General features: G+C 40.7%; 1 protein-coding gene across 1 annotated transcript in view; it reads left to right on the plus strand.

The window, feature by feature from the left end:
• Positions 1-16187, plus strand: part of plxna3 (plexin A3) — a 161635-nt gene extending 145448 nt beyond the window's left edge. Inside the window, exons 23-38 of the mRNA XM_085146019.1 lie at positions 74-217; positions 2850-3084; positions 3163-3305; positions 4343-4498; positions 4642-4742; positions 5088-5154; positions 5440-5586; positions 7110-7269; positions 8860-8963; positions 10294-10390; positions 11771-11848; positions 12323-12435; positions 12697-12866; positions 12973-13185; positions 13696-13846; positions 14174-16187. Coding sequence (XP_085002145.1) covers positions 74-217; positions 2850-3084; positions 3163-3305; positions 4343-4498; positions 4642-4742; positions 5088-5154; positions 5440-5586; positions 7110-7269; positions 8860-8963; positions 10294-10390; positions 11771-11848; positions 12323-12435; positions 12697-12866; positions 12973-13185; positions 13696-13846; positions 14174-14269 — 2175 coding nt within the window. The 3' untranslated portion in view covers positions 14270-16187. The remainder of the gene's footprint in view (positions 1-73; positions 218-2849; positions 3085-3162; positions 3306-4342; positions 4499-4641; positions 4743-5087; positions 5155-5439; positions 5587-7109; positions 7270-8859; positions 8964-10293; positions 10391-11770; positions 11849-12322; positions 12436-12696; positions 12867-12972; positions 13186-13695; positions 13847-14173) is intronic.
• The last annotated feature ends 11045 nt before the right edge of the window (positions 16188-27232 follow it).

Below are 27232 nucleotides of genomic sequence, written 5' to 3' on the forward strand. Positions count from 1 at the left end.
TCTCAAACTTGATGCAATCCATATTCAAAGTATATGTGTGAATGATCCAGCTAAACTTGTCTGTGTGTTTCAGGGTAAAAATTTGATCCCTCCTGCCCCCGGTAACAACCGCCTGAACTACACAGTCCTGATTGGAGAGTCGCCCTGCCTCCTAACCGTGTCAGAGAACCAGCTGCTTTGTGATTCACCGGATATCACCGGAGAAAAGAGAGTCGTGGTGAGTAATCTCCTCTTCATTCTTACCTTAACCTCAGTGATTCATAGAAAACAGCAAGAAATAATCAAGAAAGGTTACAGGACACAGGAAAGGGAAGTTTGTTACATTTGGTTTTTAAAGTGAACAAAACTGTAAAATACAAAGAGGAAACACACAAAGCAAGAAAAGAGAGACAAGAGACCATAACATACAAAAATGAGACAAAACAGTCGCTGAAACCAGAAAACACAGACAACAAAGATACAAAAAACATTATAAGGATGCTTCAGACTTATAATGACAGACACAGAGATTTAAAAAATGGCCAAAACAAAAAACCACAAAGAGCAAAAACAATCAAAGACACCAAAAAGGATTCAAAAAATGACCATAGAGCCAATAAAAGGGACAAAAACAGGTAAAAATCTCTGCAAACATCAACTTTATATAACAGAAAATGAACCAACCATGAAGCAGGAAATCAATAGATCAACTTATTACAAATAAATATTTTTTGTTGGTGTATGTAAGGTTTTTTTTATGCTGAATTTATTTCCTGACTGAGCTTCCGAAAAGCTTTCTGTCAGCTTTTTCCAGACCTTTTAAGAGTTAATGTCTAATGTGCTTATGTCACCACAGAAACGCCACCTATTTATTGTTTATGTCTTTTGTTTGCGAGGGGCAGCCAATGAGAAGAAAGTTGGCTTACAGGGAGAAATGAAAGACACCTAAAACGGCTTGTTTTAGCTAGTAGGTGAACTCAGTATGTGAAAAATAAGGATTATTTTGAACTGTGAATAATAGAAAGCTACTTTAGTACAGTGGAATTATAAAGCTGGATATGAGAATAATAGGTCTCACTCATATTTTTAAGGTTTTTTGAATACCTGTAAGTGGATTTGGCTTTTCTCCTCCATCTACCAGGATTCTAAAGTATCACATGAAAAACAAGCCTAAAATAGCTTTGATGTGACTTTGTCTAAGTCATAGACACTGACTGTGTTTACATGGACTGGAGTATCCTGGCCGTGAACTACTTTTTGAAGGGAGAACAGAGACAGGAAGAGGGGGAGTAGGAGGATAAGGAGGAAAAGGAGGGGGTCTTTATAAAGGTGAAAGTCATTAAGTGCAGCCGCAGGGAGTCATGGGTAATTGGTTCAACATCACATATCATAGAGTGACACACACACGCACACAGAGTAATGTTTCCCTGACTTCAGAGGACATTGCACTGCCTTACACTCATTTCCTGAAGACTAAATTTAGCCCAAGCTTAACCATACATAACCAAGAAATACGAAACAAACAAAAGCAAGAACATTTTCAGATATATGAGAAAAAAAATGTAATTAATAATAAGAAATAATCATTTCTTTACACATGAATGAGATATACACAGCTCAGCCTGTGGAAGAAATGAATAAACTGTTATCACTTATATGATTTAGCTTATGGGGACTTTTTTGTCCCCACGTAGTGGTTTTGTACATACATTCATGTCCTCACAACACCATGTATACAAACACACACACACACACACACACACAGAGCTCTTCAAAGTGAAGTTGGTATCAATGAACAGAACCTCCTACGAGACAAACTATTGATATATTATTAAAAGTATCGATTATCATTTCAGAATGCCTCCCTCCCCTCCGGCGTCTGTTCATATCTTCTTTATCATTTATTTATCAGTTTGTTCATAGTACCTTCATCTGTTGTAGAATCAATATTAAAAGGCTGTAAAGAGGAAACACTTTAATGAAACATTAATACAAGAGACAACAAAGATAATGAAACACGTATAACATGAAGATCTATCTGTGTGTGTGTTTATACATTAACTGTATAACTTGTTACAATTGTGTCTCTTTAAAAGACTGAAAATCTGTATTCTCATGCAACAAAGTATCATTACCAAAGTTACTGTGTAACATCTGCACAGTGGATGGCAGCATTTAAAACTACAGTTTTTCTTTGACCAAAGCTAAACTGTGTTAGTTATGAAGGATTTAACAGTAATTTAAGGGAGGAATTGTACTTAAAGCAGCAAAATGCCTCAATTCAGATAATTCCATACAGTTTTATTCATATTGTGCCAGTTCACAACAGCTTTATATTATAAACTGAATATTAGTGAATCACAACTATCGGACGGGTATAAACAAGCACATTAGCGTCACAGCTATGGGCCATTCGGGGTCTTCTGATCCAGCCGTAAATATAAGATATAAGCCAAATTGGGAGCTGTTTCACAGGAGCGAGGCCTGATAGCTGACGACTGTGTCTCCCATTCGACTTTTGGAAACTCTAAATACCTCGAGAAGTGCTCTAGTATAATAGTATAATATCATGAGGTCTTTAAGACATGATGATCATGCAGGGCTTTGAGAGCTAAAGGGTTTTAAATGTAACTCTGGATTTAACAGTTACAAGAGGCTAATATAAGAAAAATATGTAACTTTTTGATGACAGAGTCCATTTCATGAAGCTTTCATGACAATATGAGTCTTTATGGCACTTTGAAATAAGGTATGACAACTGTGAGATAATCAAAAGTAGATAAAAAGTTATGAAATTGATCAAAAGAAAAAAAACATTGATGTTGGGAGGTAACCGTGTCATAAACACGTTTTTGTTCTGTCTTCTGTAGATCTTGGTGGGTGGTCTGGAGTACTCCCCGGGCATGCTCCACATCTACTCCGACAGTGCCTTGACGCTGCCTGCCATCATTGGGATCGGAGCAGGCGGAGGCGTGCTGCTCATCGCGATCATCGCAGTGTTGATCGCTTACAAGAGGAAGACCCGTGATGCCGACCGCACGCTCAAACGCCTCCAGCTGCAGATGGACAACCTGGAGAGCCGGGTGGCGCTAGAGTGCAAAGAGGGTGCGTTCTGCCTTCCTTCCTGACCTCCAGTCCTTCCTTCTGTGGTGATTTGTTTTAATGTTCTTCCTCCTCTCGCAGCCTTTGCGGAGCTGCAGACAGACATCCAAGAACTTACCAATGACATGGATGGAGTGAAGATTCCCTTCTTGGAATATCGGACATACACCATGAGGGTCATGTTCCCAGGGATAGAAGAACACCCCGTCCTCAAAGAGCTTGACGTATGTACAATAGGGCAGGATGTTCGGATCTTTGAGTCTCTGGATCCACAGCCGCAATTTTTCCCTGATCATAATAACAGGGTGTGGCAGCAAATCAGGTGGAAAGATTTTCCAAAACTTAGTGAACTGTAATTTCCAGAGATTAGTTTTTCTTCCCTCATTGTGGATTTATATTTAAATTATTTCTGTAGATTATTACTGGGTTTTTTAGGTTTATTCCTATTTATTTCTAATTTTAAAAAAAGACAAAATCTCCTTTCAGGCTTAAACATTTATATTTGTGATCTTTTATTTATATTTATTCGAATTTTATTTAGTTTAACCAGGTTTATTCAAACATTTTATGTTCATTCATATTTATTTCCCCTTTAGGTTTATTGAAATTTGTTTAGTTCTGTTTTCAGGTTTTGTTTTTGAACTTTGTCGGTTTTATTGAAGGTTATTCTCATTCATATCTTTAGGTTTATTGTCTGTTGTACAGATTTGTTCATCTTTTATTTTTTCATATTTTTTCCTATTTCAGTTTGGTTCTTTGTTCAGGGTTACTTACATTTATTATATTTGTTCAGGGTTACTTACATTTATTATATTTGTTCAGGGTTACTTACATTTATTATATTTGTTCAGGGTTACTTACATTTATTCCTCATCTGTCAGGTTTGTTCATGTTTATTCAGGTTCATTCTGCTTTTGTCATCTTTAGTTTATTGCTCTTTCCTTCTTTCATCCTTCGGGGCTTATTTATTAAATCCATTTAAATTTCTGATGGTTTTTCAGATTAATAACCACTTAATAACCACCATTTAGTCTTTTTTCATTCCTAGCTTGGTTAACTTGCCTTGCTTAGGTTTTGGGGGGTTTGTTTAGGATTTTTCTAGTTTATTTAGATTTATCAACTAAATAATGAATTTATATTTATATCACTGTGGATTTGTTGATGTTTATTTGGTTTACTGATGTTATCTTTAACCTCTGACCTCTTGGTGAGCGACTCTCTGTTTGTGTTTAAATAACTAAGTGCACATGCATCTGTTTAGTCTCCAGCCAATGTGGAGAAAGCTCTGCGTCTCTTCAGCCAGCTGCTGAACAACAAGATGTTCCTGCTGACCTTCATCCACACGCTGGAGGCTCAGAGGTCGTTCTCCATGAGAGACAGGGGGAACGTCGCCTCCCTGCTCATGGCTGCTCTGCAGGTATCTGTCACAGTGCTACAGCCTGCTAATTATGCTGGTTACTACACCTGTAGTGATAGCAGTAGAGGCTTGTAAACCTATTATGAGTTAAAATAATTTAAATAATTGCTGAGCGGTTAAAGTCTTTGTCTTTGCCTCTTCAGGGTCGGATGGAATATGCTACAGTGGTGTTAAAACAGCTGCTGGCCGACCTGATTGAGAAAAACCTGGAGAACAGAAACCATCCCAAACTGCTGCTGAGGAGGTGCGTTCCCTACTGTTCACTCTAAGTTTGGCTGTTTCCAGTGTGAGTGGGTGGTCACACCTGGAATATTAAAGCTGGATCTGCTGAATGAATCCACGTCTGGCTGAGTAACAGCCTGCACTGAATGTGTCGCATCCCATTTCTAAGAGCTACTTCAGAATAAAAGTCTTGTTTATGAAGCCGGTGTAGCCGCCCTGTCTTTCCTCCTTCAGCCCCCAAATCCCCGCCTCCTGCTCTCTAACTGACCTCATTAAGCTCTTCCTGTCCAATTTGATGTGACCAATCAGGAAAGAGCAGAAGTTAATGTTTTCACTAATGACCTCCGACCTGTATATATGTGTTTAGGACCGAGTCTGTTGCTGAGAAGATGCTGACGAACTGGTTCACTTTCCTCCTCCATCGATTCCTCAAGGTACACCATCCGCTCTGCTTTTTCCTTCCTTCCTTCCCACCTTTCCTCCTGCTCCCCCTAATTGACCTCATTAAAGTCTGCCTCTCAACTCTGAGCGTGACCAATCAGATCAGAGCTGCAGCTAATTTATTCATAGGGAATGAAGGGGATTGGCTTAAATCCCCCTGATGAGTTTTGAGGATTAAACTGTAGTAATGAACCTGGCTTTCCTCCTTCTCTTCTTTCCTCCTTTTAAAAAAATCTCCCCTCCTTCCCTTCACTCCCTCCCCTCTTCCTGTCCTTCAGGAGTGTGCGGGCGAGCCTCTCTTCATGCTGTATTGTGCCATAAAGCAGCAGATGGAGAAGGGACCGATTGACGCCATCACCGGAGAAGCTCGTTATTCTCTCAGTGAAGACAAACTCATCCGACAGCAGATCGACTACAAACAGCTGGTAACGCACACACACCAACTAAAATTAAATAAAGTTTGAGCTGTGACTGAGTGCAGCTGCGGTGGGAATAGACTGCTGGTTTCACCGTGTTTTGGTAGTTTTGTTTAATAGTTATAAACCACATTTCCAGCCTTAGCTTTGTCAAGTTATTCCTAGAGAAATTTGATGAAATAAAGCACACGGCCGTTTAAAAAAGACAAAAAACGCTACATATTTATTCACATTATTTTCCAGTGTAAAGATTTGCAGCTAAGGACATGTAAGCTTCAATCATACATCAGCTTCACTGCAGTAACCCAAGTCCTCGTCGCCCATTGACGGCTAAATGCTAAACATAACAGCGTGTCCATAATAACATATTATACTGGAGACAAACTGGGTAATTGATTTTTGACTTGACCTAAAATACCTTCCCAAAAAAAGCCGTCTATTAAAAATTCGCAATGACAAATGGAAATAATTAAATTTGTTAAAAAATCTTATGATTTTTTAAATGAATTCATTCATTTAGATGCTATGAATAATGAAGTGAAGCTCTAATGTGATGTTACCTCCATTAAATCTTTGTTTTATTGACAGGCACCTTCTGTATCATCGCCCAACAGACAGATTTTAAATGCAGCACGCCACGTCGGGGGTTTTCAGTGAATAGCAGTGTTGAAATATGCAGTATAAGTTTACGCTATAGCAGCACGTTTAACCCAGAGCTCTCAGTCTGTCAGCTGTCTTGTTTGTTTGTTCCCTCCACATTTACCCAAGGTCAATAATTTGTGTTAATTTAACTAATTTAGACTTAATTTGTTAATAAAAATCAATGTCATAGAAAACAAATGCAATTTTTGTAATTGATAACCTCAAAACAAACATTTATATCAGTAAATGAGGGAGTGCTTTCCAGAACAGTCTACGTTAGTCTTTAATTGCGTGCTATACGATATAGCTGAGTAGTGTGTGGGTGTATGAGTGCAATATGTTTCTTATTGTATTTGAAATACACAGCTGGCTACTGACTTGTTCCCTGTAATTGTGCAGCAGGAACCAGCAGTGTTTTATTGGTACCTGATTCATACAATAAACTCACCCTGTAAATTGCAGGCTCCCTTATAACGTGTTACAGATGAGTCCTTTAACTCACCACAAAGTGGATTTTGTTGCGTTCACTGTATCCATAGCAACAAGCATCATTGAAGCACAGAAGCAGGATGTTTACGACCACTCGGTGTTGTTTTCTGTCGGGGGTCTGCGGCGAATGAAAGTTCAGTGTTTGACACACCAGCTGGGGATTATTAGAAATTATGTAAAGGGCGTGTGTGTGTGTGGGGGGGGGGGGGGGGGGGGGAGCATGTTAAGTCAGTGAGGGTCCTCGAAAACACTGTGCGTGTGTGTGTGTGGTTAAAAACATCCAATTTAACAGCCAGTGACGTTTCCCTCGCTGTGACAACACTGTGGCAAACACACAAGCAGCAGCTTAATAAAGTTTGGTGCAGACAGATGAGTCTCTGCTTTCTCTCTCGCCGTCTCAGACGCTGATGTGCATCCCCCCTGAGGGTGAAGTTGGGACTGAGGTGCCGGTGAAGGTGCTGAACTGCGACACAGTCACTCAGGTCAAAGACAAACTGCTGGACGCTGTTTACAAAGGAATCCCATACTCGCAGAGACCTCAGGCCGACGACATGGACTTGGGTAACTACTGACAGATATCCTACTTCAAGAAAAGGCATAGACCATAGGTGTCAAACTCTGGCCCGCGGGCCAAATTTGGCCCGCAGCCTAATTACATTTGGCCCGCGAAGCCATACCAAATTACTATCAGAGCTGGCCTACTGGTATTACACAGCTAATATATATATTGTTTAGTATTAAGCTTTGCTTGTGCCATATGCAGTTTTTCAGCAAAACCTGTTTGAGTCCATAAGAAAAGATTCATTCTTAAATCTAGAGGAAGATTTTTTTTTTCAATAAATATTAATGTTAGCTCGCAACTTTGTTCCAGTTTTGAATTTTGGCCCACTGTGTGTTTGAGTTTGACACCCCTGGCATAGACAGTATAAAACATGGATGTAGCTTTTCATCTGCAAAGTGCATTCTTTCTAATAGCCTGCAGGGGGCGACGCCACGGGATGCAGAAAGAAGTATTGCTGTTTCAAAGTTGTCACTCAGTGTATGGCCTCCGTTGCTGTTTCAAAGCCTAGTTAAATAGAACATGAGATTATTTTGGTAATAATGGTCGTTACCGGAGTCACAAAGGTGGCTACAGTCGGGTACGCTAACTGGTTTGTAACTTATGAAAGGACTTTGCTAACCAATGGATGACATCTCTGTGGCTGTGATGTGATTTTTACATAAACTTTGGATTAGCTCAGAAAATATTTTCTTGTTTAACAGCATAACATCTACAAATCAGTGTTGCTTTTCTAGTTTTTGACACATAATTGCAATTGCTATATGTAAGACGCTACTATTACTCAGTGAGTTTAACGCCACCATCACCACTCAGGTCCTGTCTTCAGCATGATGGGGTTTAATGTCCCCAACAAGCCGCCAGCTGCTAGTTAGTCCCCAGTTACACAGGACTAAAGACCAGTTGGCAACTCCCTGGCAACCACTGTGGCTAGATAAAAATGTGTTTCCTTAACTGGTTGGCAAGCGGTGGGAGTTGCTGGTAGTAAACAGGCAAAACTGGTGGCAACCGCAATGCAAACCAGAAAGAGGAAGCGTTACCCTTCAAAGTAAAAGTTCCATCTTTTAAAATGGACTGTTAGTTACACAGCACCACTTTTACTTCAGTTCCAGTTTGTATTGCACCTTTCACAGTAGTTGACTGATAATTTTATACAAGTTGCAGCAATTGCGAGAAACAACAGCCACTGTGGCTGATTTTACCCAGAGACAGCAGCAAACTCAGCACTGCTTACAAACCAGTCAGGGGATGCTAATTTATCCCTAGTGGGGGAAAAATAAAAAACCCTGTACCACCGAGTAAACAGTCACTACGCATGGGAGTTCTTGGTAAATGCAACTTCTGAGACACACGATACCTGCAAAATATACTTGTGTATCTAATAATTGTATTAAATTAGGTGAATACATGAATGAATGACAAAATGAGGAGAATAAGTCCCCATTAATCAGAATTTCAGTAAATAATAAAATGTCAGTAAAAATAAATCAGCAGAGAGTCCCCAAACTTAAACCCAGCTCATTTAAAACATGACTGCAGTTCGGGGTTGGGTGGACAGTTCTCTGATGCTTTGTCTGTGCTCGTGATGTCAGAGTGGCGTCAGGGTCGGCTCACGAGGATCATCCTGCAGGACGAAGACGTGACAACTAAGATAGAGAGCGACTGGAAGAGACTCAACACGCTGGCGCACTACCAGGTACAAACGTGTATTTACTGCAGAGATCACCTGAAAGTTTGTTTGTTTCATCCACATGAAACCTTTTAGTAAGAATATAATATTTTCTCCACATTTGAAACATTTTCAGTAAAGAAACTTTTAACTGTTTAGCTTGTCTAGTTAACATAAATACCATTTATTATTCCTTTCTGTGTTCTTGTCCCACAGTGCTTTAATTCACCTCTTCCCTTCACTCCTTGTATGTATTTAGTCTGTTTCTGTCCTCGGTCTGTCGGCTGATTCGGATTTCTGTACAGCCGACACCGTAACCTGCACAAGTGGCTGATGCTGCTGCCGCCAGTCACTTGTGTGCACGATGGAGACAAATAAAATGTTAGGAGAGTGGTATTCACACGTTTTTCCCAAACACTCCAGCAAAAAGTATCCTGAACATCACAGCTGGAATCAATGGTGCTTAACATCACAATTGTCGAGAGCTTTAAAAGTGCAGTTACATTTCTACCAGCAGCAGGTCGGGTTATGTCTCCACTATACAGTAAAAAGGAAGGTAGTGTTCATATTTCCACTGATTTTAGCACCATTGTGTTAATAACTGAATACATATAAGTCTTTCATTAATAGCTTAGTGGAATCTTTTGCACACTAATGGGAAACATTACTTTGTTACAGAAACCAGCCGAACATGTTATTTGGTGAAAAGAACAGATGTTGAATAAGTCAGTAAATCTTCTCAGTTTTCTTTCACAAATACAAGAAAGAATTGAAAATTAGACAGTTTGAAACTACTGACAACCATAAGCCAAACCTTTGAACCCAGACAGCACCAAAGCTTTAATTTACGTGACATTGTCCAGGAAAACTCTTATATTTAACATAATGTAATGGAACATATTATATAGTTTAAGGCAACATAAAATTATATTGCATAAAGTATTGTGATATAGTGTAGCTTACTTAAAACATAAAGTAATCTAATATACATACAGTATAAGCTCATTTTGAGGATTAAGAAGACTGTTGAAGATGTAATAGAATGAAAGAATGATCTAATGTCAGTATACAGTCAGTCCACTTCATAATACTTAAACGGCACTCGTAAAATGACTGTGCAGCTGCAGATTGAAAACATTTCCTCTTGCCGATTTATTAAAATCTCAGCGGCCTGTGCACCCTCGCTCTCTGTTTGAGCTCCGAGCGAGTTCGTGTTCTTCATCAGCTCCTGCAGCGGCACGTGTGGATTTTATCAAGATTGTGGACGGGATAAGAATCGACTGGCTGGACGGATAATTAGTCAGCTGATTGATGGAGCGATTGGCTGACTAACTGATGTTTCACTGTGCATTGCTAGGTAACAGACGGCTCCGTGGTGGCGCTCGTCCAGAAGCAGGTTTCTGCCTACAACATCGCCAACTCCTTCACCTTCACCAGATCGCTGAGCAGATACGGTACTGAGCGCGCTCACACACACACACACACACACACACACACACACACACACACACACACACAGTTAGGTTTTCTTGCTGGCCACTTCTGCATCGTGTTTTATTAGCAGGGTTATTGGTTTCCAGACTTTTCATATATCAAATGCATCATTCTGGTTTATTTCACCTGACTGTATTTCCCGTTTCTATTACCTCCTCATAGGTCATGCAAACTTTTCATTCTCTACCACATTGCACATATATCAAGAAATGGAGGAAAGTTTCATTTAGCAACAGTCCAAACATTTTTTTAACTGCAATTTAAAATTTGCTGTACTGCCTGTACACGCTGCAGAAATGCCAGCATATCTGTTTTTCACAAACCTGAGGTAGCCTGGAGTCCTTCAAGTTTCAAGGTTATCGTGACTGCCAATGGCATCGCCCGTTGGACCGAATCCGCCACACTGTGGTGGACTGCTGGCTCTAAAAGCAGCTCAGTGCATCCATTCAATCTGCTTATAAATCAAAGTAATGAGGGTTTGAAACGTCTTCACAAACTTAAAGAATGCTTTATGCTTCCTCCTTCTGGTTTTTAAACTCGTATCATGATCTGGATTACTGGTAACCTGTACGGGCAACCCAACCTCTACAGGAAGTCTCTCTCTTTTGTGTTTGAGCACAGCAGGAACTAGCAACTATCAAAGTTAGGAGAACAGCGTTTTTAGTCTTTAGTCCTTTGATGTGAGTATACGGTGATTGATTCAGACAGTGTGGCAACACCATCAATCACCATCTTCAAACATCTTTTTAGGAAACAGTTGGCTCCGAAACTGGAAGCAAACACAGAGGATTGGACCGACAGAGAAAATCTAACACGATATTCACTCATCAAAATGAATTTTTTGTTCTCATGTCTTCTCAGCTCGCTACCTTCAGTGTCTGCCCACAGCTAGTTAACGTGAAGAGGAAATAAATGTATTTAACACGTCGGAGAGTCACAATAACTTTGGAGGTGGAAAGTAAAAGTTAGCACAACTCACTGAGACGCTACAGACGAATTAAAGGGGAACACAGCAGTCAGAAATAATAATAATCTGAGATTGATGTAATCCGTAACACTTGCAAGATTACAGCATTTACATTCCGGTGGTGAAAATAAATTTTACACAGATGTATTTTTGAGGGCGTTCCAAGTTATACAGATGTGGTTTGTTGGAAGTTGTGCACAATGACTGTTTACCTTTATAGCTAAAGCAGCTGTGTGGAAAACAGTGAAAGTTTAGTTTATATCCAGGCCAGATGTTGTTGTTCAGTCACCATTAAAGCAAATCAGTGTTCAGCCTCTTCTTTTCTAACCAGATCACTAATCAGGACCATCTTTCTCTCTGTTTGTGCCATCAGAGTCTTTACTGAGAACATCCAGCAGTCCCGACAGCCTGAGATCCAGAGCTCCGATGATCACCCCAGACCAGGAAACAGGTAATATGGCAGCAGATATACTCAGTTATAGTAGCTTTCTTTACATTAGGATACATCTGTGGTGTTTTCATGTGTTAGACCTTTAAGTTTGTTTCAGGTACATCAAAGAGGCTGTGAAAGATGAACAGGATTCATTGCTTGTGTTGAGACAGCATTACATTTAACTTCTGTGACAGCACAGTCATGATCTTTGATATCCTTGGACGTTTTGGATCTCAGACAAAAACTCTGCCAAGAAAAGGGAAATTATATTATCTAGATACCAAAAATGATAATATTGGAGTTCTATAGTTAATGAATAACACCTGAAATAGAGTTTGACACAGGGTACCTACAGAGTGATGCCAGTTTTTGGCAAATTTGCAGGTAATTGCTTCAAATAAATCGATAATAAACCAAAGAAAGGAGTAAAACTGAGACTTCTGTGGCTTCTGGAAAACTGGGATTGGTAATCGAGCCTTCGTGTCTTTCCAGGAACTAAACTGTGGCACCTGGTGAAAAATCATGAGCACAGCGACCAGAGAGAAGGAGACCGTGGCAGCAAGATGGTTTCTGAAATCTACCTGACCAGACTTCTAGCAACCAAGGTACCTCAAACAAAACAGCACAAGCCTTCACAGATGTCAGTGTGGGGCTTAAGATTAAAGTTACAGTAATGCCTTAAAGTATTGCTGTAATAATCATCTTCATTATACGCAGAAACTGTATTATAATCTAGTTTAAGCAAAATAGGTAAAATGTTAATTTTAACCTTCTGAATTTGTCCAATGTTTCTGGTTAATGATCTTTTTTTTCTATTATCTAATTTTTAAATATTTAAACCTGTGTTTTGGTCCTCGCACCAACAGGGGACGCTGCAGAAGTTTGTGGATGACCTGTTTGAGACTGTGTTTAGCACCGCCCATCGTGGCTCTGCGCTCCCATTGGCCATAAAATACATGTTCGACTTCTTAGACGAGCAGGCCGACAAACGACAGATAACCGACCCAGACGTCCGACACACCTGGAAGAGCAACTGGTGAGAGAAAGTTGCTCAAGAATGTGGATTTTAAAAAAAAATTAAAAGGTAAAGTCACAGCTGTTTAAATGTTTTTTTAAAACATCTCTTTTGTCTGATCTTGCAGCCTTCCTCTCAGGTTCTGGGTGAATGTTATTAAGAATCCTCAGTTTGTGTTCGACATCCACAAGAGCAGCATCACCGACGCTTGCTTGTCCGTCGTCGCTCAGACCTTCATGGATTCCTGCTCGACGTCTGAACATCGGCTCGGCAAAGACTCTCCATCCAACAAACTGCTCTACGCGAAGGACATCCCCAACTACAAGAGCTGGGTGGAAAGGTAGATAGCACGCTAACTTATTAACTAATACGTCCTGTGTAAAGCAACTATCTAACATGCTAATTAATCTATATATTTAAGAACAATAAATGAGTTACCTGGGTTTAGGTGTAAATAACCACCTAACTAACCTGCTAATATTAGCTGATGCCATGTGACAAGAAATTGGCTGATCAATATAACCTGTCAGAATTAATGTGTTAAAGTAGTTACTACAGCTTAATTTACATTCTGAAGAGCAGAACTGTAGAAAGAAAGAAAGAAAGAAGAAAGGCTTGCAGAGACTAAGACTCTTGCCTTATTAGAATAATAGTATGGGGTCATAATCACATTAATTAGTGCTGATGATTAATAAGGCCTGCTCATGCAAAATGTAAAAATATTACACCATTAGAGCTGGCGACTTGGGTAATTATCCTGGTAAATTAACCCAAAAGCTACACATTAACTTGCTGATGCAGTTAAAGTCTGAAGTTAGTCACCACAGCTAACTTGGTCTGTGTCCTTCAGGTATTACAGGGATATAGCCAAGATGCCTAGCATCAGCGATCAGGACATGGACGCATACCTGGTGGAGCAGTCCCGACTCCACGGAAATGAGTTCAACACACTGAGTGCACTCAGCGAGCTCTACTTCTACATCAACAAGTACAAGGAAGAGGTGAGTGAGTTAGTAACTTTGAGGTTTGACATTGGAGTTCGCTACATGACTGATGTTGTAAAAGCAACTACCGCGACCTTCCAGCTCTTTGGTTCCCCTTAAGACTTGCCTCATCAACTTACCTTACATGGCAGTAAAATAATAAATCAGCTAGTCATCCAACCCTGACCTTGAGCTAGACGATCCTTTCCCAGATCCTCTGAACCACTCGTAGCACCTCTATCAAAATAACATTTTCACTGATGCACGAACAAGTTTGTTTATATCAGGGACATGAAGCAATACCCTTAGCTGATATCATTTCTTCTGTTTTTCCCGCATGTGCAGATCCTAACAGCACTGGACCGGGATGGGTACTGTCGCAAACACAAACTGAGGCACAAACTGGAGCAAGCCATCAATCTGATGTCTGGAAGCAGCTGAGAGAAGGGGAAGGATGAATGGACTGATGGATTGATGGATGGGGGGGGAGGGCGTGGGAAGAAGAATGGGGGAGGGGGAAATGAGGGCATTTGGTTTTTCTGAACTGTTTAAACAGTCAGCGAACTGCTCCATGTTGGACCGAACTGACAGCCGCAGCTCCAGTTGCATTAGCAATCAATCTATCAGTAATTTATTTGTCAGTTGATGGATTGATTGACTTGAAGATCGACTGGCTGGGTGGGACCCCAACTACCTCCATTTGGTGGATTTTTGGGGTGGAAAATTGATTTCCAAACCGATGCGGATACATTTACTACGGAACTTTGAGTCATTTGGGGTCAAAAAATAACCCTTCTAGATGCATCTGTCGGTTTGGATTTGATTTTACTGCAAGCAGGGATCAAACAAAGGGGATGTAGCTGTGGGCTAAAGACTGTGTCACGTTTCTCCGAACAGTGGATGTGACGGGAGAACAAAGTGACCTGACTTCAGCTTGCTTCGGAACTTAACAGGCGCTTGGCTGAAAGGTCGGATCAAGTTTCCATGAAAGCCACAGACTACACTTTGAAAAGCTTGTTCTGTCTGAAGGATCAAGAAACTACGCCTATGGTCAGACAGTCACAGGAAAAACACAACAGGCTGGATTGAACTTTAAGAGCCTCATCATAATCTGAACAAGTCCAGGGCTAAGTCAAGGCCTACCACAGAGGTTCAAAGCCTCTTTACTGATGTCGTAACTTTGGACCACTTATCCTCAACCATACCCTTAGCATTGTCTGGAAGAATCCACTGTAAGGAAGTCAGGTCAGAACTTGAGGCTGGAAGCGACAAAGTCAAGTCACCGATTTGGAATATCTGACCCTACCGTGGACTTTTTTGGATTCAGTAGGTTGTTTTAAGCTTTAATGAAGAAGAAGAAAGCAAATAAACTAAATGTCCAATAAACTGATGGCTTGGCCTGAACTTGAAATCACTGGACGCTAAGAGGATTTGGACATAGAGTAATAAGGACTCTGAAGCGAGATGATATAACTTGACCTTGGACTTGTTCGGCCAAGCCTCGTCAGGATCTAAATGTTTCTAAGTTGCTGTTTAAATAACCACTCGATTCTCTGGACAATCACTCTATACCACAGCACACTGAGCCCGATGCCTACTGACAGACCAGTACCTGTGTCCATAACCTTATCCCGTCCTCCCTCTTTTCTTCACCGTCCATCAGAAGTTTACCTCCTAATTTTCCTCGTCCTACTCCTTCTCTACCTTCCTTTTCTTTCCTTCTTCGCTCTTTCTCCCCACCTTTGATTCCTGCTCGTCCTCAACCCTCGACCCTCCATCATTGGTCAGTCATGCTGGCCTCTGGCCATCCTACTGGCCAAGAAGACTCTTTAGTAATGTACTGCCCGACCAATCAAGACTGTGGAATTCGCCAGAATTGTGAATAATTTACTAGAAGTGAATATAAACGAATATAGCATTACGTTTTGAATACATTCCAGCACAGGCACACAGGCAAGGTCTGTAAATAAGTAGGTTGACTGTAGAATTTTTCAACAGAAAAAATCTCCAAAAGTGGAGTAACAGGCATTTTTCAGGACCACAAGAACCTAGATGCTGGGGTCCTGGAGTCAACACCTGGATACAAACTTTGACGTTTATTGGTGCAGCGCTTTATCGACAGACCTTGCACATACATATACAGCCATGCTTTACAGCACCATGCTAAACATGCCCAGGGGGAAATACTGTGCAGAGCTACAAGCCCAGTGCCATGTAAAGACCGGACCGGATCACATCAGAACTGGACCGGACTTGGACCAAATCCGGACTGAAAACAACCCGGAATAGAATTTTAGCCGGACCGGACTCAAGAACTCTTAAGACTTGTGGCCATAATTGTAAACAACAAAAAAAGAAAGATAATAATGATGACAAAGTATAAAAAAAGAATACAAAAGAAAGGAAAAAAATATTGAAATGTTAACATGTAATAAGAACTTTGTGGATTTGACGGTATGGATTTTAAAGAGCTGAACTTGTATACTGAACGTTATGCTACATCAGAATCTGGAGGAAGAGCAAGAGCCAGGAGGCAGAGCGACGGTTCAGGCCAAACCAAGACCGTCCCCTCACCATCGGATCAGGCCCAGACCCAACCAAGCTGGATTCAACTGGAGTCTGTTGTGTTAGAAGCTCTGTATGTGGAAGATGAGGAAACAAACTGAACTTTTTGGTGCTTTTATTTGCCAAACTGGTTGTTTGTTATAACAGATTTCCAGAGCGGCATTGGATGGAGGTTTGTCCTGAAGGTTTGGGTAGCGTTTTAGGCAGCGCTTCAGATGGAGTCTGAGCTTTTGTTGCCTCATCCAGGGCTTTCACACGCCTAAGTTCTAAAACCTTACAAGTAAAAATTATGCTAATGAAGAAGTTTGGAACTACCGCAACTCAGAATAGCTCTGTGTGAAAAGCTCTTATTCTCTGTGTGAACGACGGCCTTTCCAACATGGCAACGATGCACCCTTCAACCTCCCAGTCCCACCTGTGTGGTAGAACGTTTCCACATCATGAAACTGGCTTGTAAATATTGCCCAAAGGTCAGTTTGGGATGTAGTTTGATTGCATAGGTATTTGGCCTTTTGAAAACTAAAAACACAAACTAACCTCTACTCAACAATGATTTGAGGCAGGTTTTAATCTTCTAGTTCTGTCGAACTATATGACATCCAGCAAACAACTTGCACCAGAACTGTTCGGTCAAAACTAATGTTGTGTAAATGTGTGCCAGTGGAAGACTGGTGTGTATTGTTTTGCTTTCCCCTTTTAAATAAGATGCAAACTGCTTCAGGGCCTTTCACGTTTAAGCTTCTAACAGGAACAAGATTTTAGGTCCCCAACTTTTTTGGTGTGTTTAAATATAGTTCAAAAACCAGAAAAGTTCAGATTGGCAATCAGTTGTCACTTGCACATTTCTGCCAACTTACAACTGATTGCCAGAAAATGTCATTAATGTTAATATATTAAAAAAAATGTTTGATTGAATGTAGACTGATTGAGTGTAGACCATTTTTATACACAAGAGGAAAACTAATAGGTAAAAAAAAGTTGTACACACACATAGTGTTTGAAGATTTAAATTGAGAATGAGAAATAACCCAGAAAGCATATCTTTAGCGTAAGATGGTGTCCAGGTTATTAACCTGCAGGTTAGTCCTATATGCAAACCACAGAAAACCTGAAACATCAATGGTTTTACCAAGCTGTGAAAAAAAACTCAACGGGGTTGTCAAAACTTAAAGCCAGTTTTTGCGTGAAAATGTTCTTCCACCATGAAGCATCTGTCTTTTGGCTCTCTGCGATGCCATAGAGCAACCAAGCACCTTTTGTTTTTTCTTTCTTGCTGATGTTTCACTGTCGTTTGAATCTTTGGGGCCAAAAGGACCTGAGTGAGGGAGGATTGAGGAAAAGGAGGAAAGGGTCCTGATAAAAGACTGCCTTTAAGATGATTAATTGTAGAACAGGGAGGGAAGCCACTACCATACCAATACCACTGTTCACCAACCTATATGTGTGTGTGTGTGTGTGTTTTCCTGCTGCTGCTGCAGTGGAAACTCAGCCATTAAATCACTGATCGTATCTGCAGCTCAATTAAAAATCTTTTTCTTTGTAGTTGCACCGTTTAAATCACCTGATCTGTATCTTTGATGCGTTTGAAATCTCAAATCAGATCTCCAGTCTTTTTGTAAAAAATAATGAAAATCTCAGCTCGCCCTTTAAACTCAAAGTCATCAAGAACAGATAAATCGGATATAATTCAGCGCATCGTGTTTGATCAGGCTTCACCTTTCTGTTGATGCGATGAGGTGGAGGAGAGAAGAAAACCAGCGAATACTGGAAAAAAAAAGGTGCTGGGCGATGCATATAAACTGTAGGGCAGGAGTGAACTCCCTCTGCATGCTGAAAAGTGAGGAAGAGGAGAAATTACTGTTGAACTGCAGAGAGAAGGGGTATTTTTGTGCCAAAAGGTGAAAAAGAAAACCTGAATTCCTTCAAATGTAAATAGGAGAAATAAATGTTAGAGTAACACGGGAGGTTGAGGATGAAAGCGGGAGGTCAGATTCTCTTTTTGCATGCTAAAGTGTGAGGAGGAAGGATGGAGGGAGATGCTGCCGGAATACTGAGAGGGAGGAGAGAGGGAGAATACTGATCAGGCCGAAAAAAGATGGAGGCAACGTCATCCATCAAACCGACTGGGGAAGGAAAGGTCTCTGAGAAGAAGAGGAGGCAAAAACCCTCCATGCTCATTTCAGTTACTCGTGCGAACGTAAAATTCATTCTAGAGAGAAATCAGAGGATGGAAGGAAAAAGTTTTAGGGGCAGGAATGACTAAAGGTGTGCAGGTGCAAATACTAAAGACCGTTTCTGTTATACCTGCGCTCCTAGTGTCATGGCAATAGTTAGTAACATGAATCTGTTATTAGCATTGGTGCCAATGTAGCTTTTTTATGTTAGCATGAACATTAAACAGCACAAGATGTGACTTTAAAATTATAGCTTTTTAGTTTTATGCTGTTTAGTGAGATGCCCTCAAATTACCAGAACTGACCAGACCATCATCTCAGCAGCTCAGCCCCGCTCTGCTGATCATACTAACATGTGGATAAACAAATTAGCGATTGCTAGCTAGCATGTCAAGAGCTAGCAGTTTGTAGCACGCTAATTACATGTTGCATTTTCGTCTGGGCGAGGACTGGTTTGTGGCAGAGACATTACAAGAAATCTCCTGCAAAGAGTCCTGAAAAGATCAGCTGTTGATTGGCTCATTGATCCAAAAGTGCCAATCAACAGCCACACTATGATAACTATGATAACTACTTACTGTAGCAGAAAGGATGGATCTACTTAAAGCAGTTTTTACAGATTTAAGACGTGGTTCCCTGCATGTAGTTTTTATGCTGTCATAGGAATTAATGGTGGGACTGTCTCCACGTTTAATTTAGGGGCTTCAACATAATTGCCTATTGGAGTTTCCAAGATGGCTGTCACAACTTGCTTCTAGAAGGAGTTTTCTTGTGGTTGAATAGTTCAACAATTTGTATTTCTTTGTTATTTGTCCAGAAAAAACAATCCTCATGCTAATTGCAGCTATTAGGCTGAGTTGCTATGATTAAAAATTCCTATTGGTAGCCTTAAATTGTGGCAACGAAAATAACAGATTTATTTTACATCATGCATTCATGAATTGCCACGAGACTGAGCTCATGATTTTATTTCCAGATGTTCCATTTGCACCAAGGCCAATATTCCACTTTTCTTTGATACCTGAATCCTGCTTTTAGTTGGACAAACCAACGAATGGTAATGGAAGCATTTCGTCCATGAAGCTCGGGCTCATCAGATGTAGTGACGCTCTTTCCTGGTGCAGCACTGAACGCATCTCACAAACTCCTGAGAGGTTCCATCTCATGTGAGCCGCCAACAGACTTTGATACAACGAATACTAGCAAATAAAGTGAATAGGAAAAGAAAACCTTTACAATCAAGTTTAAATTCAGCTGAGATAAAACGATGCTTGGGTGGGTTTCCACTGTGGTAGCAAGAGTGTGTGTGTGTGTACATTTTAACATCATGTCCATCCTCTGAACACACATGTACACCTGGGAGGAGCCAACAGAGACTGAAGGAGAGCGAAGTTAAATCCCTGTGACAACAAAACAAAAAACAGATTGATTTACACCCTGTTAACATGCATCCATACACACACACACACACACACACAACTCAGCGTTTTTAACATTCTCCAGTGGTGAGATATTTATTATTTTGGTTTTAATTTATTTTTTACAATGGGTTATATTTATTGTTGGAGGATGTAGACAGTTTTATTAGTTTGTACAGCGTTAAAGCAGAAGGAAGAGCCCAACAGCATCAGACGTTAATTGCACACACACACACGCATACACACACACACACACACACTTTAACAGGTCATAAAACAGTCCATGTGCAGCCTGGGAAACAGCCAGAACTGTTGGTCACACTTCATATTCATTCTTGCCATTTTAATTTTTTAACTCATTACTTGTTTCCTGCATTTATGTCCAATTTAAGAGCAGTCAGAAACAGGACGTGTCAAAAAACTTTGAGAAATGTGACAAATCGTTCTGGTTCAGTCGGTCATTTCCCATCGTGCTGATGTTCAATTCATCAAATCCATCCGTCTGTCTGTGTCCTCTCAGCCTGGAGTTATTAACCAAGAAGGAGGCAGAGAGACTGATCAATTTTATTGATCAGAATCGCCCATCAGACTCACTTCACTCACACGGGGAACCGTCTGAAGAGTTGTTGAATCGTTCGACTCCTTACCAGACAATGTTCTTAAGGAGTTTTAAAAGCAAAGAAGGGGTTGGGGAAAGACATCAGCAGGGAAATGGAGCTCTCCCACTGAAGATCAATTGGCAAAAATACATTTAGTATAATGGTGTTATTCTTATTTCTGACAGAAAATAAACAAGTTGATTTAATGTTTATCATTTTGTATTTTTTCTTAGGAATCTCTTATTTGAAACTAGCTGCTCCATTCATCGTATTCTTACTGTACACTAATCCCCCATTGGTAAAAAATGGATTTTCTATTTTTCTGTTATATTTCCATCCATTGTGTTATTTCGAAGAATTGGATTTGAAATCAGTGCTAGAAACTACAAAAATGTCCCCTTCAAACCTAATGAAGAGTTTATCAATACCCAATGAAGAGTCCGACATATTTATCAGATTCTTTGGAAACAATCAGGTCACCATGGAGAACAAATCCACTTTCATATTATGTATTGTTTATCATTTAGATGAATCTGACCATAATTCTTAACTTTCTGGGAAATCTCTCAACCAACCATTTATCATTAATAGTATCTTAAGATGCAAGTCACATTGTAAAGCTTTCATTGATTTCTTGTGGGGAAAAAAATCCATTTCATACTAATGGGAGATTAAACTCAATGGTATAACTGCCATTAATAATCTGCGGGAGGTTCAGTAATCAGCAGCAGAAGTAGGTCAGAGAATTTCCCTACAGAAAACTTGCACTGACCTCCCATTGGAAATCAATGGGAGCTGGCTGACCCCACCTCATTAGGCCCCTCCCACCTCTGCAGACTCCAGACAGACAGTTGGGTGACTGACAGACAAGTTGAGCCAACAGCGGATCCCAGCGGGCTTCATTGTACCATAGCAACAGCGAATCACTGGACTCCCCTCTGAGCTCAAACGGGGGGGTCAGATGTCTTTATTGTACCATAATATGATTATTATTACTACAGTTATAATTATTATTAATATTCTGAGCGGAGGCTTCTTGGTTGCTGTGCCATCAGGATCCACAGCATTCAAATAAATTTTATCTATAAGCACTTTCAGAATATAGTCCTGGATTTTAAACACACAGTCCAAAAGTCCTCGTCGGGGTCCCTGAACCACCAGTCGAGAAGCGCCGCTCACACTGGATCTTGTGTCTTAGTTCAGGATCTGATTGTTCATTCAGGCGGCGTTTGGGGTGCTGCGAGCGTTGGATCACGAGGCTTCGCCAAGCAAACTTTGATAAATCCCTGTCATCATTTATTAGGAAGCTGACGGTGAATCTAGTTTATGAATCACGGCCGGATGCCACATATTATTATGACTAAAATTTGGTAGAGCTGCAATTTTTGAAGTTCAATAGCAGCTGTCTCATGATAATTAGAAAAAGATATAATCAAAAATGCAAGATGTTTATTGTACAGGGCATGGCTCTCAGCATGACTGTAGAAGTCATGTACAGTGGGGCAAAAAAGTATTTAGTCAGCCACCGATTGTGCAAGTTCCCCCACTTAAAATGATGACAGAGGTCAGTAATTTGCACCAGAGGTACACTTCAACTGTGAGAGACAGAATGTGAAAAAAAAATCCATGAATTCACATGGTAGGATTTGTAAAGAATTTATTCGTAAATCAGGGTGGAAAATAAGTATTTGGTCAATAACAAAAATACAACTCAATACTTTGTAACATAACGTTTGTTGGCAATAACAGAGGTCAAACGTTTACTATAGGTCTTTACCAGGTTTGCACACACAGTAGCTGGTATTTTGGCCCAGTCCTCCATGCAGATCTTCTCAAGAGCAGTGATGTTTTGGGGCTGTCGCCGAGCAACACGGACTTTCAACTCCCGCCACAGATTTTCTATGGGGTTGAGGTCTGGAGACTGGCTAGGCCACTCCAGGACTTTCAAATGCTTCTTACGGAGCCACTCCTTTGTTGCCCGGGCGGTGTGTTTTGGATCATTGTCATGTTGGAAGACCCAGCCTCGTTTCATCTTCAAAGTTCTCACTGATGGAAGGAGGTTTTGGCTCAAAATCTCACGATACTTGGCCCCATTCATTCTGTCCTTAACACGGATCAGTCGTCCTGTCCCCTTGGCAGAAAAACAGCCCCATAGCATGATGTTTCCACCCCCATGCTTCACAGTAGGTATGGTGTTCTTGGGATGCAACTCAGTATTCTTCTTCCTCCAAACACGACGAGTTGAGTTTATACCAAAAAGTTCTACTTTGGTTTCATCTGACCACATGACATTCTCCCAATCCTCTGCTGTATCATCCATGTGCTCTCTGGCAAACTTCAGACGGGCCTGGACATGCACTGGCTTCAGCAGCGGAACACGTCTGGCACTGCGGGATTTGATTCCCTGCCGTTGTAGTGTGTTACTGATGGTGACCTTTGTTACTTTGGTCCCAGCTCTCTGCAGGTCATTCACCAGGTCCCCCCGTGTGGTTCTGGGATCTTTGCTCACCGTTCTCATGATCATTTTGACCCCACGGGATGAGATCTTGCGTGGAGCCCCAGATCGAGGGAGATTATCAGTGGTCTTGTATGTCTTCCATTTTCTGATGATTGCTCCCACAGTTGATTTTTTCACACCAAGCTGCTTGCCTATTGTAGATTCACTCTTCCCAGTCTGGTGCAGGTCTACAATTCTTTTCCTGGTGTCCTTCGAAAGCTCTTTGGTCTTGGCCATGGCGGAGTTTGGAGTCTGACTGGTTGAGGCTGTGGACAGGTGTCTTTTATACAGATGATGAGGTCAAACAGGTGCCATTCATACAGGTAATGAGTGGGGGACAGAAAAGCTTCTTACAGAAGACGTTACAGGTCTGTGAGAGCCAGGGATTTTCCTTGTTTGAGGTGACCAAATGCTTATTTTCCACCCTGATTTACGAATAAATTCTTTACAAATCCTACCATGTGAATTCATGGATTTTTTTTTCACATTCTGTCTCTCACAGTTGAAGTGTACCTCTGGTGCAAATTACTGACCTCTGTCATCATTTTAAGTGGGGGAACTTGCACAATCGGTGGCTGACTAAATACTTTTTTGCCCCACTGTATATCTCTTTTTTAGATATATAACAAATATATAACCTAAAAACACAGGTGACCATGCGCGACAGTCCAAAAATCACATTATTTCATTAGTAATTACACATAAATGTACGATTTAAACATTTTACTTTTACAAGATAAAAACATTCCTTTTAACCATCTGCCACAAACAAATTAATAATTTTTGTCCTCCACCATTATACTCTTTCCCCCCCCCCCCCCCCTGTTTTGGCTGGAAATAACCTGTCACAAAAACAATGATAGGCTTCTTTCAGTATTTATGTGTTATGTTTTTAGATTTTCACAAACTGTCACAACTTTCAAGCAATCCTGAACTTTTCTGCTAATTTCTTACATGTTTACAACATTCAGATTAACTGCTAATTGTGGCACCTCCTACCTTTACTGTACAACTAAACGCCGTGTCAGTCGTGTGCTGAGGGAAACTTATTTGTCCAATGAAACACCCTATATTTTAAAAATACAGGTGTAGTCGGCCAGTGTAGGTGGAGGCACAATCCACAAGACTTTAACCCAAGAAACTGGGGACAAACTGCCCTGAGATTGCAATATCTTCTCACTTAGTGTGCTGTTTTTTATAGCTTGAAGTTCCAGTTTTGGTCCACTGTGTGGTTAGGTTTAGAATAGGATCATGGTTTGGGTTTAATCCTGTCACGATGTTAAGCGCATTAAAAATGTCTCCATTTTTAAATTACCAAAATAACTGCCCAGTCAGCAACTGTAGAGCTCATGAAACCCAGTGAGGGCTTCTGCTTGGAGGTGGCTTAAAGCAAAATCCAAGTGGTAGTGCGAGAAATGTAAAAAATGTAGTAAGAAGGATAGTTCGATGTCGTCTTTGTTGTGAAAATTAAAACAAAGAGACAATTAAAAAAAAATTAAAAGCCTTATCAGCATTTATCACCTGTTTAACGAACCTTCTGGTCAATCATTCCACACCAGTTTCCTTTAGAAATGTTTTCCCATCAAACACAAAGAAAATAGTACTGAAAGTATCCACACACAGTCTCAGTTGTAGCTTGACTGAATGAATTATTTCAAATGCAGGGATAAAATCCTGCAATGCAATTTTCAGAATAAATGAATAAAAACAGAAAAATAGAAGATATGAAACCAAATGTAACAAAACACACAAAATACTATAATATAAACATATCTCTTCAGCAGGTCTTTACATTTTCTCATAACCAGCCGACCTTCTTTTGCAACACAAAGAATGTGTGAAACCACGAAACCCACCATCGAAGCCTCCTGATCTGCCGCCAGCAGCTCTGCAGCGCTGCCGTTCATCTCTCTGCCTGGAAAAACTGTTTTTGTTCTGTTTGAAAACTAAAAACGCAGAAATACATGTCGCCTTGATGCAGCGCTTTCCAGGATGTAGTCAGGGCCCATTTTTTGAGACCATTCGCCATTGCCTTGTTTTTATTTGTCATTTTTGCTGAATTAAAATGTAATGATGACGATGATGATGAATCTTCATGTAATAGCCTGTGTCAGTTTTTATATCATTGCCATTGCCTTCTGCTGAGTTTGTATATTTGTGTGATTTCACTAAAGTGTAATGGAAAAGTTGGACTGAAGTTTGGTGTTTCTTCTGGTTCTGCTCGGGGGGACGGAGTCTATAAAGTGTGGAAACATCAAAAACAACATCAAAATCCATAAAGTCGTGACAGAAACGGCGTTCAGTTTCTGTGAAGGTACAGTCGCATTTGTGTCGGTGCCAGTTCCTCACACATCAGACAATTTTCTGCTCGTTTGTGAGATGACTCCAGGGTCGCTCTCCCGCTGTGTCGGCGTCAACCCATCAAATACTGGCAAGGGTACAGGCTAATTAATGGAGAACAATGATCCAGGCTTTGCTGTGCTTATCAGCAGCAGCAAGAAAAGAGTCGTTATCGCAGGTTTTCATTATCAGGAACCATTCTTGATTAAAATCCGCCCGAGGCCGAGAGAGAGAATGAGAGAGATGGAGGGACGGAAAGAGAGCTGACAGCTCTGTCCAATGATTTCATGAGATTTGAAAAGGTCAGCTTTGAGAAACAAACAGAATCAAGGAGAAGAAATTACAGCTTGGTTATTGATTATTGTTGTTTGTTGAAGAGCAAAAAGAGATTTATCTTTACGAGAGCCCTCGTTGATCAAACATATTCCCCAGCAGTAGTGAAGAGAGAGCTGAGCCAGAAAGAAAGCTTTTAATTTCATTTAGTTGTGCCCAGGAGCTCTGGGAAGTGACCGACAAAGATCGCAGATACAAGTACCCAGAATTAGTTTCCTCCATAGGGTGGCTTGGGTCAAACAGATAGGCTGAGGAGCTCAGACGTCCAGGGGGAAATCGGAGTGCGGTTGCTGCTCCTTGCTGTCGAAAGAAGCCAGATGAGGTGGTTCAGGCATCTAATCAGGATGCCTCCTGAGCACTTCCCCTTGGAGGTTTTCCCAACTCAGAGGAAACCCTTTGGTAGATGCAGGAGTCCCTGCCAAGAATATATATCTTATCTCTGAGGGAGCACCTCAGAAGAAATTAAAGTTGCAGAAACACTTAGTAGTATATACAAAACCTTAGTTGATTGACTGATATAATTTGACTTGTGGCATCTGGATTCCAACAGGAGGAAGTGGAAAACAATGCTGGAGAAAAGGATGCCCTGCTTTGCCAGAACCAACTTTGGGTAAGCTTTGGATGGATGTTCCTAACTGGATTCTTTCCTGCACCATAAAACAGAGTCTAAACTCTCATTTCCTTGGTATATAAAAGTATTTGTTATAAGAGGACAAAGGTATTTAAACATTAAGTAGTCTCCATTTAAGAAGTGACGTGAACAAGCAAATCAGGGAGTCAGAATGTACCTGAAAAATCTTAAAAAGCCCTGAATTCTGTTTGTTAAGGGACTTTGAAGTTATCACAGAAGCTCCTTGAGGGCCATTAACGTTTGATGCTTCGTCTCATGAACGTGGCCCGAGGACTTTGTCTCTCAGGGTTGTTGTCCCTCACGTTCTCATGAATACGCATTCCCTCTCCAGGAATGAGAAAATGTTTAACTTCTGACACAAAAGTACATTTGGACTCAGTCTAGGAGGATAAATAACCACTCATTTAAAGATCCAACTCTGTTATGATTTCATGAATTTGTTCAACAAAATACAACTGGGGGGTTGGAGGGCTGTGATAGCAAGTACATTTTACACTTTGTTAGGAACTGAATTGGTAACATTGTGTTTTTGTGGCCAGCTATTATATTCCTTTAAAGTCTCCATTATGTCCAGGGTCAGATTTGCTGGAGGCAATAAGGGGATTTCCTTGTGGTCTACATAGCTTTGCCTCTGCCTCTGGTTATTTTTATCCCTTAATTTTGCCCCCTACAGTATCCCTTTCACCAAGTGACTTTTAGTGCTGAAACCCTAAACAGACTGCAGTGTAAACTATGAAGAAAAGCAACATCAATTATGGTCTTTTGACCAAAAGCCTGCTGTCTATCTCTGTAAATGGACCGAGGGTGGCCTTCTTTGCTGTCTGCAGATTTGTAAAGAGAAGTAACA

Source organism: Neolamprologus multifasciatus, chromosome 20 (assembly GCF_963576455.1).
Source record: "Neolamprologus multifasciatus chromosome 20, fNeoMul1.2, whole genome shotgun sequence".
NCBI classification, from domain to species: domain Eukaryota; kingdom Metazoa; phylum Chordata; class Actinopteri; order Cichliformes; family Cichlidae; genus Neolamprologus; species Neolamprologus multifasciatus.